This window comes from Narcine bancroftii, chromosome 12 (assembly GCF_036971445.1).
Source record: "Narcine bancroftii isolate sNarBan1 chromosome 12, sNarBan1.hap1, whole genome shotgun sequence".
NCBI lineage: Eukaryota > Metazoa > Chordata > Chondrichthyes > Torpediniformes > Narcinidae > Narcine > Narcine bancroftii.
This window is the reverse complement of record NC_091480.1, coordinates 78,605,296-78,617,698: the sequence shown is the minus strand read 5'-3', so window position 1 is coordinate 78,617,698 and position 12,403 is coordinate 78,605,296. Positions and strand designations below refer to the sequence as shown.

At 45.9% G+C, this 12,403-nt stretch overlaps 1 protein-coding gene across 6 annotated transcripts in view; it reads left to right on the top strand.

Moving 5' to 3' along the window:
- The window catches only part of socs7 (suppressor of cytokine signaling 7), a 45,100-nt gene that overhangs the window by 24,008 nt on the left and 8,689 nt on the right, over positions 1-12,403 (top strand). For 4 of the 6 annotated variants that reach the window (XR_011347583.1, XM_069907019.1, XM_069907018.1 and 1 more), the window contains exons 4-8: positions 2,992-3,117; positions 5,015-5,130; positions 5,624-5,792; positions 6,414-6,443; positions 11,335-11,463. Coding sequence is in view for 5 of the 6 variants with exons in the window: in XM_069907019.1 (XP_069763120.1) it covers positions 2,992-3,117; positions 5,015-5,130; positions 5,624-5,792; positions 6,414-6,443; positions 11,335-11,463 (570 nt within the window). In the remaining variant the exon portion in view is untranslated. The remainder of the gene's footprint in view (positions 1-2,991; positions 3,118-5,014; positions 5,131-5,623; positions 5,793-6,413; positions 6,444-11,334; positions 11,464-12,403) is intronic. The other 2 variants (XM_069907023.1, XM_069907022.1) reach the window with 2 other exon arrangements.

The window sequence follows — 12,403 nt, the reverse complement described above, 5'->3', positions numbered from 1 at the left end:
TCTGAACCCAGTGTTCTGTAAACATTTTCCCTTTTACCCCCCACTATTAACTTAATTGCAACTAACACTGACCAAGATTTCAGTTGCCAGTTCTTAAAATTGGCTTGTGTGGGGCCAGTGGATTTGCTTCTATAAATTTTTCAGAATATTCCTGGTTTGGTGAAATTGTATGCATGTGGATTAAAGCTGGACTGAACATTGAAGCATCATTGGAGATGCTCAATTCAAAGCCTTATGGAAATGAGCTTGGTAGAATTTGACACCGAATTGCCAGGGTAGTTGGTTCTCTCTTCGAGGTGCTAATACAGAGGCTAAAAGAATCTGGCTGACCTTGTGATAAAGCAGGAGGTGCAAAGGGCCTGGTGTCGGGTTTTGATTCCTCCACAGCACTGAGGCAGGCAGATAGGTCATCGACAAGTAGCCTCCCCTTGACACTCGTGCTGTTAGCCCAGTCAAATATGCCACTAATTGGCAATGGCGGGGATGTCATTGATTAGAAACTTGAGTGTGCCAGCCACATAAAGGCTCTAGTTGCAAGAACACATTGAGACCGGTATCTTGTGATGAGTGACTCGTCTCCTAATTTTCCCCAAAGCCTTTCCACCATTGATGTATCATGAGCATGACACAATACCTTCCACTTGGCCCCCTGGTTGCAGCTCCTATGATCCTTGATGCCTTCCTGGATGTGGCAGGTGACGCCCTCCTCTGACAGCAGCACCCAGAAACCTGGACCCTTGGTAAAAGGTCAAGAGCAGCAGATGTTGTGCATAGGGACAGTGCCAACGCATGAAATGCACCATTTGCTCACTTGTTGCTTCTTCCATGGGCCAGAAACCTGGAATGGGGAAGGGCTGGGATTTTTCACCAGAGGGATTGCAACAGTTTGAGGCCACAGCTCCCCTTTGCCAACCCTGGTGCAATTACAGAAAGGGGCAGTGACTATGATGGTCATAGCATTCCTCCACCTCCAGATGCTTCAGTGTTTGTCTTTGCATCATTTGGGGGAGCCAATCAAGCTTGGTCTTGTCACTCTGGGGTAACCTGGAGCAAGGGATAATTTTATAGAGCCTCTCCTTTGGAGTAGTGGATGGCTGGGTGATTGCAGGGGTGGAAGTTGTACGTAGAAGTGGAGGCAAGTCCTCTCCTCTTCCGTTACAATTGTGGTTGGTGCATCTTGTATATCTATGGATATATTGTATATATTTGGAGATGGATGCACTGTTCGTGTGGCAATTGTTGCAATGCTATTATAGCACCAGCTGGGTTCAAATTGGGTGCTGTCAGTAGGAGTTCATGCAGTCTCCCTATACCTGCATGTGCTTTCCCTGTGTGCTCTGGTTTCCCTCCACCCTCCAAAATGTACGAATTTAATTTGCAAGTAATTGGGTGTCACTGGTTTAAATGGCCGGAATCTACTTCTACCATGCGGTAAATAATTTTTAAAATTAAAAAAAAAAAGTTAAATACCAATTTCTAATTTTCGGCACCATTTTTTTTGCTGGAAGATTGTTCACACTGCTCTGTGTACATTTGAAGAAATAGAAATGAAATTTTATCATTTGCATTCACTCTGAGATGAAAAGATCAGAAAGGGAGATCTGAAAATGAATCTGAATCTCAGTGGGAACTGCTGAGAGAATGGGTTCAATGGCACAAACCCATAACACTGTCCTTCCCTCAATGAAGACAGGTGTGTGGTCCCTCTGTCTCATCGTCCTGAAGTTTTACTGGAACAGAGAGCAAGTTTATTCTGGTACTACTCAACCAATTCTCCATCTCCATCTTGTATTCTCACTCATCATTTCTCGTTTATTCACCCAAACACTGTTGATTCATCATCAAATTTTGGGGTCCCATCCAATCCATTCCCTGACTGACCAAAACACTGCAGATGCTGGAAATCTGAAGTAAAAATAGATAATTGCTGAAAACACTCTTACATCGGACACTGATGAAGGATCTTTTTATCTGAAATGATAACTGTTTCTCTTTCCACTAAGAGGTTCCAGCATTTGTATTTTATTTCAGTCTGGCCATCTTCTCTTTGTGACCTTCTCTCTAGTTTTCTCTTGCTCTCTGCCTGCATGTTATGGTCTGACCCAAATGATTTCTGGAGATCCACATCCTTCTCTGGGGAAATTGAAGGCTGAGTGGGAAGCCTTGGACTTTTCTGAGGATTGGTGCTGCTTGTGGGAGCTGGGCCTTCTGTGTTAGACCAGTGACTGCCCTCCAAAAGGAGGGCAAGTGCTATGAGAAATCCTGACATTATTGAAAAGTGTAAATCTGCCTTTTACCAAGAGTTCAGTTCAAGTGATGGAGACTTGTGTGAAAAAGAATATTCTGATGGTGGATCAGTCTCGTGTGGGGGTAACTTTGAATTTTTCCCTAGCCTTCCCTGTCTATTCTCATCCTAATCCCATGAAACTCTCCTCCCATTTTATTGTCCTAAATCTGTCCAGGCTGAGTTTGAAGTTGTGACCCAGATTTATTGGTACAGTAGCATTCTACTGTGAACAATTTACCACACAGCAGGAGCAAAGGGGAAATGCTGCTCATTTAGAAATGATTCCTCTCATCTATGAATGGTTGCAGTAGTTTGCCCTGCTGATCTTGCTAAAACATCATGCATTCAAGCCCCTTCATTTATGTCCATCCAGAGTCTGCTCTCCAAATAAGAGTTTGATCTGTACTCCTCTCTGTCCTCTGTTAACTCCTGTGGTGGAGTTTGTGTTCCTTGCTTAGTAAAGGGAAGGGTGTTATGGGTGGACTTGGCCATGGTGTTTCATTTCTCAGAACTCATCAGAAACATTGGTTTAACCTAGGCATAAGTGTTGGGTCATCTGACACCTGCTGGGTTTGTCTGAGGTTGATGCAAGTTTAGGAAATGCCTGATAGCTTGGTGGCTGCCTGCTGATAGTGGTTGGTTTCTGCCCAGTCTCCACCCAGGCATGTTGGTTCTGATCCTACGCCTCCTGTGTTGCTTTTCAGATGACATTGGTGGCCCTCAGCCTCCGTCTTACTCTGTCAGCCCAGCTGCAGCCAGCTTGCAGTCCTTGCCCTTGCCATCTCCACCTCCGCCTCACATCTCCATCCAGCACAGTCTCAGCTTGAGTGGTAAGAGTGGGCAAATGTTTAATAAAGGGGTACACATCAGCATTATTTCAGACTTTGACTCTTCAGGCAGATAACTTGTGCTGCTGAGTTTTTTGTGCTGTTTCTCGTTTTCTGTCACTCCGGCTACCAATCAGTGCAGCTCTCTCTTTGGCTTGGCTTCGCGGACGAAGATTTATGGAGGGGGTAAAAAGTCCACGTCAGCTGCAGACTCGTTTGTGGCTGACAAGTCCGATGCGGGACAGGCAGACACGATTGCAGCGGTTGCAGGGGAAAATTGGTTGGTTGGGGATGGGTGTTGGGTTTTTCCTCCTTTGCCTTTTGTCAGTGAGGTAGGCTCTGCGGTCTTCTTCAAAGGAGGTTGCTGCCCGCCAAAGTGTGAGGCGCCAAGATGCACGGTTTGAGGCGATATCAGCCCACTGGCAGTGGTCAATGTGGCAGGCACCAAGAGATTTCTTTAGGCAGTCCTTGTACCTTTTCTTTGGTGCACCTCTGTCACGGTGGCCAGTGGAGAGCTCGCCATATAACACGATCTTGGGAAGGCGATGGTCCTCCATTCTGGAGACGTGACCCATCCAGCGCAGCTGGATCTTCAGCAGCGTGGACTCGATGCTGTCGACCTCTGCCATCTCGAGTACTTCGACGTTAGGGATGTAAGCGCTCCAATGGATGTTGAGGATGGAGCGGAGACAACGCTGGTGGAAGCTATGTAACAGCAGAGAAACCAGCCAAACAAGGTCAAAACCATCTTTCTCATATAAGCTGAAACTGAGAGAATGACGGCTCCGTTCTGCAGTGGCTCTCCCCCCCCCCCCGTGGGAGATTTGATGCATTCCTGGGAACCAAGAGAGTTGTATGAGGGGAAAGGGTGGGGGGGGGGGGGGACTCTGTCCTGTGGGAGAGCAGGGCTGTTACCAAGAGGACCTAGAATGTGCTGCCTGAAAGCAACTTCAGCAGTAATGTTCGTAAATGAATTGGATTAAAACTTGAAGGAGAAGTGTTTTCTCGAGTCTGCAGCCAACAGGTTCACTTTTAAAAAGCCAGCACAGATACGTTGGCCTGAATGTTCACCACAATTCTCGGGGATTCAACAATGAAGAATTTTCATCCTTGGAAGTTGGGTATTGGAAATGGTCTGTTATAATTGAATTGTCAAAAGCCAACAAAGTCTGATACTTATTGTTTTTGTGAAAGGAAATGATGTAATTCCATGTCAAACCAGCTACATATTTGATTTGATACAAAATAAATTGTATTTGCAAAGCATTAACTGAGTAATTTTTTTTCCACGTGTCCACCAGGAGACTTGCTTATATTAAGATAGACAGTGTGGTGAAAGGGATTTTGAAGGATGAGAATGAAGAGAATTAGAGGGCATTGTGATGGTTGGTTTTAAACATGGCTCCTGTAATTGATCAAAACGTAAAAGTCTGCAGACACTGAAGTAAAACCTCAATACTGGAGAAACTCAGCTACAGTAAAGATACTTAACCTTTTGGCCTTGAGCCCTTTTTTGTGCTTTACTCTTTATCTTTGCCTCATGAAATGCACGGTTTGACCTGCTGAGTTTCTCCAACGTTGTGTTTTTACTCCAGTAATGGAGCCATGGGAATTGGTGTTCAAAGGACGCATGTTGGTAGGGTGGAGCTTAGAAAGGGTGGTGAGCCCAGGAAGAGGGGAAAAATCCAGAATGAAGATTGAGAAGTAGGTATTATTGAAATTGGGAGTTACTGCATTCAGTAACTTGGTGTAGGTTGGGACACGGACAGCAGTGATTCCACATTGTAGAATTGCTGCCTGCCTTGAAGCTGCTTTGAAGGGATGGAATGATGAGATGAGTACCTTGCTCTTGCTGTGTTCTCTGATGTGGCTAATTAAAGATTTTATTTCTGTCACCCAGACACTTTGCAGAGGAACTCTCCCCAAATCCAACCGATGACTCTGCAGCCTCAGCACTGCCCGTTGACCAGGAGAGATTCCAACAGCTTTGCTGCCAGCTTACGGGAGCTTGAAAAGGTACGAGTCTTCACTGACCATTGCAGAAAACAGTTGTAAGAGGGGAAAAAAGTGAAGAAACAAATCCTTTTGTTGGCTTATCAGAGACTTGAGGGTCCTGGAGATCTGGCAGGAAGGTGGGGCGCTGCGCTGAGCTCAGATTGACCGTGATTGAATGGCAGAGCAAGCTCCTATTCCGTGACTCCCTGATTCAAGCCACCATTGCTGGGGTGATACTGAGGAATGTTGATTTGGTAGAGGGGCCAGTCTTCTGGATGCAGTGTCTGCCCTCTCCAATGCAAATAATTCTGTCAGTATTCACAAATGTTCTCCTGGCCAGTCCTTGTCCTTGAGTAAGATGGTCTGGTTATTACAGTTTTTAGGAGCTGCAAAATTCCCAGCATCATTATGTGTCAAAATGACTTTGTCAGTGATCAAGGTTCTTGGGGCATTCTGAGTAAATGATGGTTCTCAGTGTCTGCAGAGGCCAATTATGGTTCTATGTCCCCTGCAGTGTGGCTGGTACTGGGGTCCAATGAATTGGGATGACGCAGAAATGAAGTTGAAAGGGAAGCCGGATGGTTCGTTCCTGGTGAGGGACAGCTCAGACCCACGATACATCCTCAGCCTCAGCTTCCGTTCTCAGGGGGTCACCCACCACACCAGGATGGAGCATTATCGAGGTAAGGGCCTCAGTTTATGCTGTGCAATAATCCTAAGTGGGTGGGGGAAAGGAAGAGAGTCTCAAATCAAGGGCTGTCAGAGGTACTGTTTCTTGATATAAAGGAACAGTTTTTAATGGGGCTCAAATGCAGTGTCTGGGGCATTGGCACTAGACAGAATGGGAAGTGTCCAATTGGACAATGAGTAGGGATTTGCATCCATACGTGTCCGTGACAGCAGAAGGCTGGGTAGATGGTACTTTCTAAATGACTGGCAAATGATGCAGGTCGGATTTGGAGAAGTTCAATCCAAGGGAATTAAAGGGGCAGCTGAGGGGTTTTGTAGATAGTCCAATAATGTCACAACCATGGGTGAAATTCCACAGCTGAGCATCAGCCTTGCCTGACACAGCATCTATTGGGCATGGACTGGGGCATTGCTTAGCTGCTAGAGAGTTGGGCCGGACCTAGATTCCAGCTTCTCATCCCCACCATATAGTGGGACAAGAGTGGGGGGGGGGGGGGCGGGGGGGGGGGAGGGGGTAGCTGATTGGCCTTTGCCATCTCTGCCAGGAGTCAGTGTAGTACCTCTTTCCTTAAATTTAGACATACAGCATGGTAACGGGACATTTCAATTCACAGGTCCGTGCCACCCAATTAACCGACACCATGGTACGTTTCGAATGGTGGGAGGAAACCAGAGCCCCTGAGGAAAACCCATGCAGATGGAGGGAGAAAGTACAAACTCCTTACAGACAGTGCAGGATTTGAACCACGGTCCTGATTGCTGGCATTGTAAAGGCGTTTCACTAACCACTACACCAACTGTGTTGCCCATGAAGATCTTCCTTAATGAAGATCCTCCCTATCAAAGGGTTAAAAATCACACTGTCTCTCTACAGATGTGTTAGCGTTAGAGGGCTGTCCCAGAACTGAGGGTGTGCGTTGGGAGACTAATTTCAAAGAGGGCATTAAGCCCTCTCTCATGACATGGTGTGACTTAATTTGAAGATGATGTGACTCTTTTACCACCGACTGGTACATTTTGACCCCACACCTGGCATTAAGGACTAATTTCGTGACTGATGTCACTTTGAAATTTGGGGGATCTTGTGCTGATCTGGGTGATGTTTTTCATACTTTAAGTGATACTGACGCTGATGACGTGTTTGGTTAGTTGGAGCATCCTGAGGGCTGTCTTAAATTCAAGGTCTTCACTTTCATATACCTTGTGAAAGACCAGCTTGGTGGCAGGGGTCACTCTTGGTTTTTGTCTCTGGAAGCAGATGGATTTGTCATCTCCACTCCTGTGCAGCAGCCTTGCGTGGTGTGTGTGGATCTGCAGTGTGGCAGGGTAGCAGATGGTACTGGCGGTCTTTGTCCTCTGCTGTTGTGATTGATAAGACACGATTACTGGGATTGTTTTCTGCAGCAGGAAGCCATCTGTGCTGTCTGCGTTCTATCCTTGGTGTTATTTGTGCTTTCTGAAAAGGTCTTCTTTCGGTGCCTGTTGCTGGTTGCCATGGGAATGGGGTGATGGTACATCTCCTTGATTACTGTTGCCCCAGAGATTTTACAGCACTTTAATATAATTTGGTGGTTAGGATAAGCTATCGTGTTGATGTTGGGACTTGAATCGTGTAGGACTCAGACCAGTTATGGGCAGCAGGTTCCCTGCCTCGAAGCACGTTGATGATCACTGGGTTGTCTTTCCAGGCCTTTTTCACCTCTGCAAACCTTTCGAGAAGTATTCATTTTCGGGGTCAAAAGAAACAAAGCAGCATCTGTGGGGGGGAGAAAAGAGACAGCTGAGATTTCTTGTGATCTTCCGTGGTCTCTTATGTTGCCAGGTATTGTCCAACTGTCAAGATGTGATGTGGAGTGAAACCCAAAAGTCTGCAGACACTGTGATTCTAGTAAAAACAGACAATGCTGGAGGATATCAGCAGGTCTTGCATAGTCCACTCCACCTTGTACATCATTTTCAACAAGAAACATGGAGCACTTGATCTTTTTGACATTTGTCCCAGTCCCTGGAGAAGAACCCTTCTTTCTGTACACCTGAAACACTCCCTCCCTCCACCACCAGCGTCATGTTTTTGTGACAAACTTAAATGACCATAGAACATTGTAGCACAGTACAAACACTTCAGCTCATCCTGTTGTGCCAACCTACTCCATAACAATCTAATTTTTCCTTGCATCACATTCATTACCCTCTATTTTTCCTCACATCCACATGCCTATCCATGTCTTTGAATTCCCCTATTATACCATCCTCCTCCACCACCACCTGTGGCAATGCATTCTGGGTGTGGATGCTGGGAGAGATGCCACTGTGGGCCAGCTGAAAAGACGGGTTCTGTAACTCTGGTTTGATGGTGTTTGCTCTGCCTCTCTCTGCACCTGTGTAGGTCCATTTGACTTGCTGCCGCTCAAACACTCCATTGCCAATTGCCTATTTGGATTACTTTTCCTGCTGCGCATCACATTCGGAGCAAGCCTATGGTTTGTGGATGTGTGACCCGGGTGGGTGGGAGGTCAGCCTATGCCTCATGGGAAAGTACGGTGAGCATTTCGGATGGTCAGACTTCGCTCATGTACTTGGTATTGATTACAGAGACAGCACCAGCTTCAAGCTACAAATGAAAATTCTCGCTTGAGATGTAGCCTGTGGGTTAAAGCCTCTGTAATGTCTCACTGCAGTGCTGACAGGCATTGGTCAACAGCATGGCTTTTGTAGTGTTCCTGAATGGGTGATTTCCTCATCCTCCAGACCCCAAACAAGGAGCTAGCTGTACACAAGGGACTGGCACCCAGTGAATGCCAGGAAGCTCAAAAGCCTTAGCCACCTCTTAGTGAGGGTGGGGATGCCTTTGGAATTTCTTCTAAATTTGGGATGTCTTCAATGCAGGGGAAGGACTTTGAGGTGTGGTTTGACTAGTACAGAGAACAGAGCTTCCAAAGTAGGGTCTCATGGAGCCAAAAACCATGCAAAGTCCCAGCAGCATCAATGGAAAGTGAACTGTTATAGTTTCTGGTCTTGGCCCTTCACCAAGCTGTGGTGTGGCTCCAGAGCACATCCCATTGGGTCAAGTTGTACAACGCTAGCAGCTGAACTATCCCAAACACCCACATTATTTCACCCCATCAAAGAAGTTGCCTTTATTCCAGTCATTGATCTCTTTCACCCACTCTGCTGCCTAGACCAGCCATTCTCAACCCTTTGGCTATGGCCCCCTTCGGACTCTGCGCAAAGATTATGGGGCTCCCCTTGCTTGGGAGGTAGTCAAGTTTAGTTGTTTTTGTTCTGTACTTCTCTCCTAATGACTTTTATATTTAAAAAAAAAACAACAACAAAAAAAGTTTTGATTTCAGTCCATGGTCCCCCAACCCCATTTTTTAAAAAATGCGCTGTGGCCTCCAGGGGGTGTACAGCCCCTGTTGAGAATGGCTGGTCTGGATTATCTTTTCTGGTGAAGGGTCTCAGAAATGTTAACTCTTTTTCTCTCTCCACAGATGCTGCCTTAACTTTTCCAGCATCTGCCTTTTTTAATAAAAAGGTCAGCTTTTCAGCATCTGCAGTGTTTTTAGTTGTAAAGTAGTGTGGCATTGACCTGATAAACAGGGTTGTGAAGAATGCTTCAAAATCAGGCCATGTAATTTTTTTTTATATTGCTGCCATTAATTTAACATCAATACTGAAAGGCAATTTCAGAACTCTGTACTGCATTGTGGTCTTGACGTGAGTTAAAACATTTCAGTTCCCCAAAATTGGTCAGTGCCTGCATATTGAAAACCACCAATGCTTCAGGCTGACTGCCAGTAAAAGGTTGTTTGCCCGTGGCTGTTGTAACTTCTGACTTTGTCAAAGTTGAGGTTTTACTCATTTAGAATAATATGGCATGTAATGAAGGCTGACTTTCATTTAAAGAGGAATTGAATTTGAAAGCAAGGATGTGATGTTGAGGCTTTGCAAGGCACAGGGAGACCTCAGAGTATAGTGAGCAGTTTTGGGTTCCTTATTTAAGAAAGAATATATTAACGTTGGAGAGGTTCAGAGTAGGTTTACCAGCAAGATTTGGTGAATGAAAGGGTTATATGAGGAATGTTTGCTCATTGACATTTGGGAGAATGGGGGCGATCTCTTTTCAAATGTTCAAAGGTGTGGACAAAGATGATGTAGAAAGGTTGTTTCCCATGGTGGGAGAGTCCAGGACAAGAGGCACAACTTGAGGATTGAAGGGCATCCACATAAAGCAAAGATGTGAAGGAGTTGTGGAGGCCAAGTCACTGGGTGCATTCAAGGCAGAGATTGTTCAGTTCTTTATTAGCCAATGCATCCAAGGTTACAGGTAGAAAGCTGGGCAGTGGGGCTGAGTGGGAAAATGGATCAGCTCATGATTGAATACTGGGGCATAATCAATGGGCTGAATAGCCTATTTCTGCTCCTATGTCTTGTGGCACTGGAGAAGACCATTTGGCTCTTTGCCTGTGGTGCATCTTTGAGACAGCCCTACAATTAATCCCAACCCCTTGTACAGGTTTCCCCCCCCCCCCACCAAACATTAAATTGGTTGTCGTTTGAAAGTTCCTTCTGCTGTCATGAAAACAGTGTTCTCCAATTCTGTTTCTTCACGCCACGTCTTACTCTAGACTCAGAATATTTGGCCTGTGGTTATGAACCCATCCGTTAGTGCAAATGAGTTCTCCTGAATTACAATCAAATCTTTGAAAAGTGTTCAAAATACTTGGTCTCTAACCTGTTACAAAAACTGTTGTAGAAAGATTAATTCCGTCCTAGCTAAATGGAAGCTTCATCTGACACTGTTCAAGTAAATCTACTCATTCCTGCTCCAAGATCTCTGGTGTTAAAGGTTGTAAGAGCTGAGGAAGGTTGTTCAATAAATAGGCATGATATGTTCACACAGCTTATCGACCTAATGTAGTTGGGAATAGTTTTTATCAACAAGGTCTGTTGAGTGGTTTAGTAGGTTATGTTGGGTGATAGGGATGGGTGTGGAAAAGCTTGATGTTCCCATGTGCCTGCTGCTGGTGACGCAGGTTTAGTGACATAGTAGCCCTGGTAAATGGCTGGATTGATTCTTGGATAGTGTGGAGAGTGTGGATGCTCAAGGTAATGGAAAGGGTTTTGATTAATCTGTCTGCCTGGAGGGAATTGAGCAATACTGAGCTGCAGTCTTCCTGGAACCTGGAGAGCATTCCATCACAGGTGCTGATTTATATTTAAAAAAAAATAGTTGAAAGAATTTGGGAAATTGAGAGGCAAGATCCCTGATGGTGTACACCTAGCCTCACAATCTTTCTCTGGTTTAGTCCAGAGTCTTCATACGTTTGGCAAGTTTGGAAGGATAGAACAGGACAGTGGAGTACAAAGGATGTGAATGAGATGGGAACAGGAGGAGGATATTTGCCTTATTACTGTTTACAGCAAGTTGCACTGGTCTGTTAAACTGGCCGACTGAACTGTTTAGACAGGACTGATCCAGTTCACTGGGTTGTATTCATTCACACATCACTGTGCCTGTTCTCTCACCCACAGGTACCTTCAGTTTGTGGTGCCACCCAAAATTTGAAGACCGTTGCCAATCTGTGGTCGAGTTCATCGAGAGGGCCATCATGCATTCCAAAAATGGGAAATTTCTCTATTTTCTGCGCTCCCGAGTTCCAGGTATATTTATCCTATCCGGCTTTCCTGGCTTGGATTTTATATATAATGTGCATCCTTTGTGTGACCTCTGATCTCCAGGTGTGACCTGGGCTGCATCCTTCCAAGTGGCCCACATGAGGCGGGCCATGCCTGGGATCCACTCTGTTCTGCACTCTTCTCTGCAGTCGTAGTCCGTGCATTCCCCTCCGCTTTGCACTTGCTCCCGAGCTCAGGCGTGAAAAACTATCTGCAGCCTTCTGCCAGCTCTGCAGCCTGCCCACATTATAGACCCATGTCGAGTCAGGGTCTGAGCTGGTGGCACTTCCTTCCTACTCTGAGCCAGACACCTGGGTTCAATCCTGACCTTGGTAGCTTGTAGTTTGTCTGTCTGCGTGGATTTCCCTGGGTGCTCCTATTTCCTCCCACATTCCAAAGGCGTGTGAGTCGGTGGGTTATTTGCCCACTGTAAATTGCCCTGCTGTAGGTGAGTGGTAGAATCTGAGGAGTTGTTGGGGAATATAGGGACAATAACTCCATGGGATTGATGTTGGATCCACATGACTGGGTGCTTGATGGTCAATATGGACAGATGGGAGCAGCAGGCCTTTGCTGGGCTGGATCTCTCAATGGCTGACTTCATTTGTTGCAGCCTCTTTCAAGACTGATATGGAGCAATTCTTTCCTCTCTCCAGTAGTGGCAGCAGGTTTCCTGAATGCTGCCCTCTCATTGAGTGTCTGATCGTAGGTATTTTGTGTAGCTGGGGACTAGAGGAAAGTAAGCTCTTCACTGCCTTGATGCTCAACTCTGTCATCTCCTCAACCCGTCCCAGCTGATTCTCTGCACTGGTCTGGTCCAAGACTTTGGGCTTACTGAAAACTGAAGATCTTGGAGTCTGTGTACACAGGGCACTCAAAGCTGCTATGCAGGTTGATAGTGTTGTTTAAAAAGTATGGGATGGCG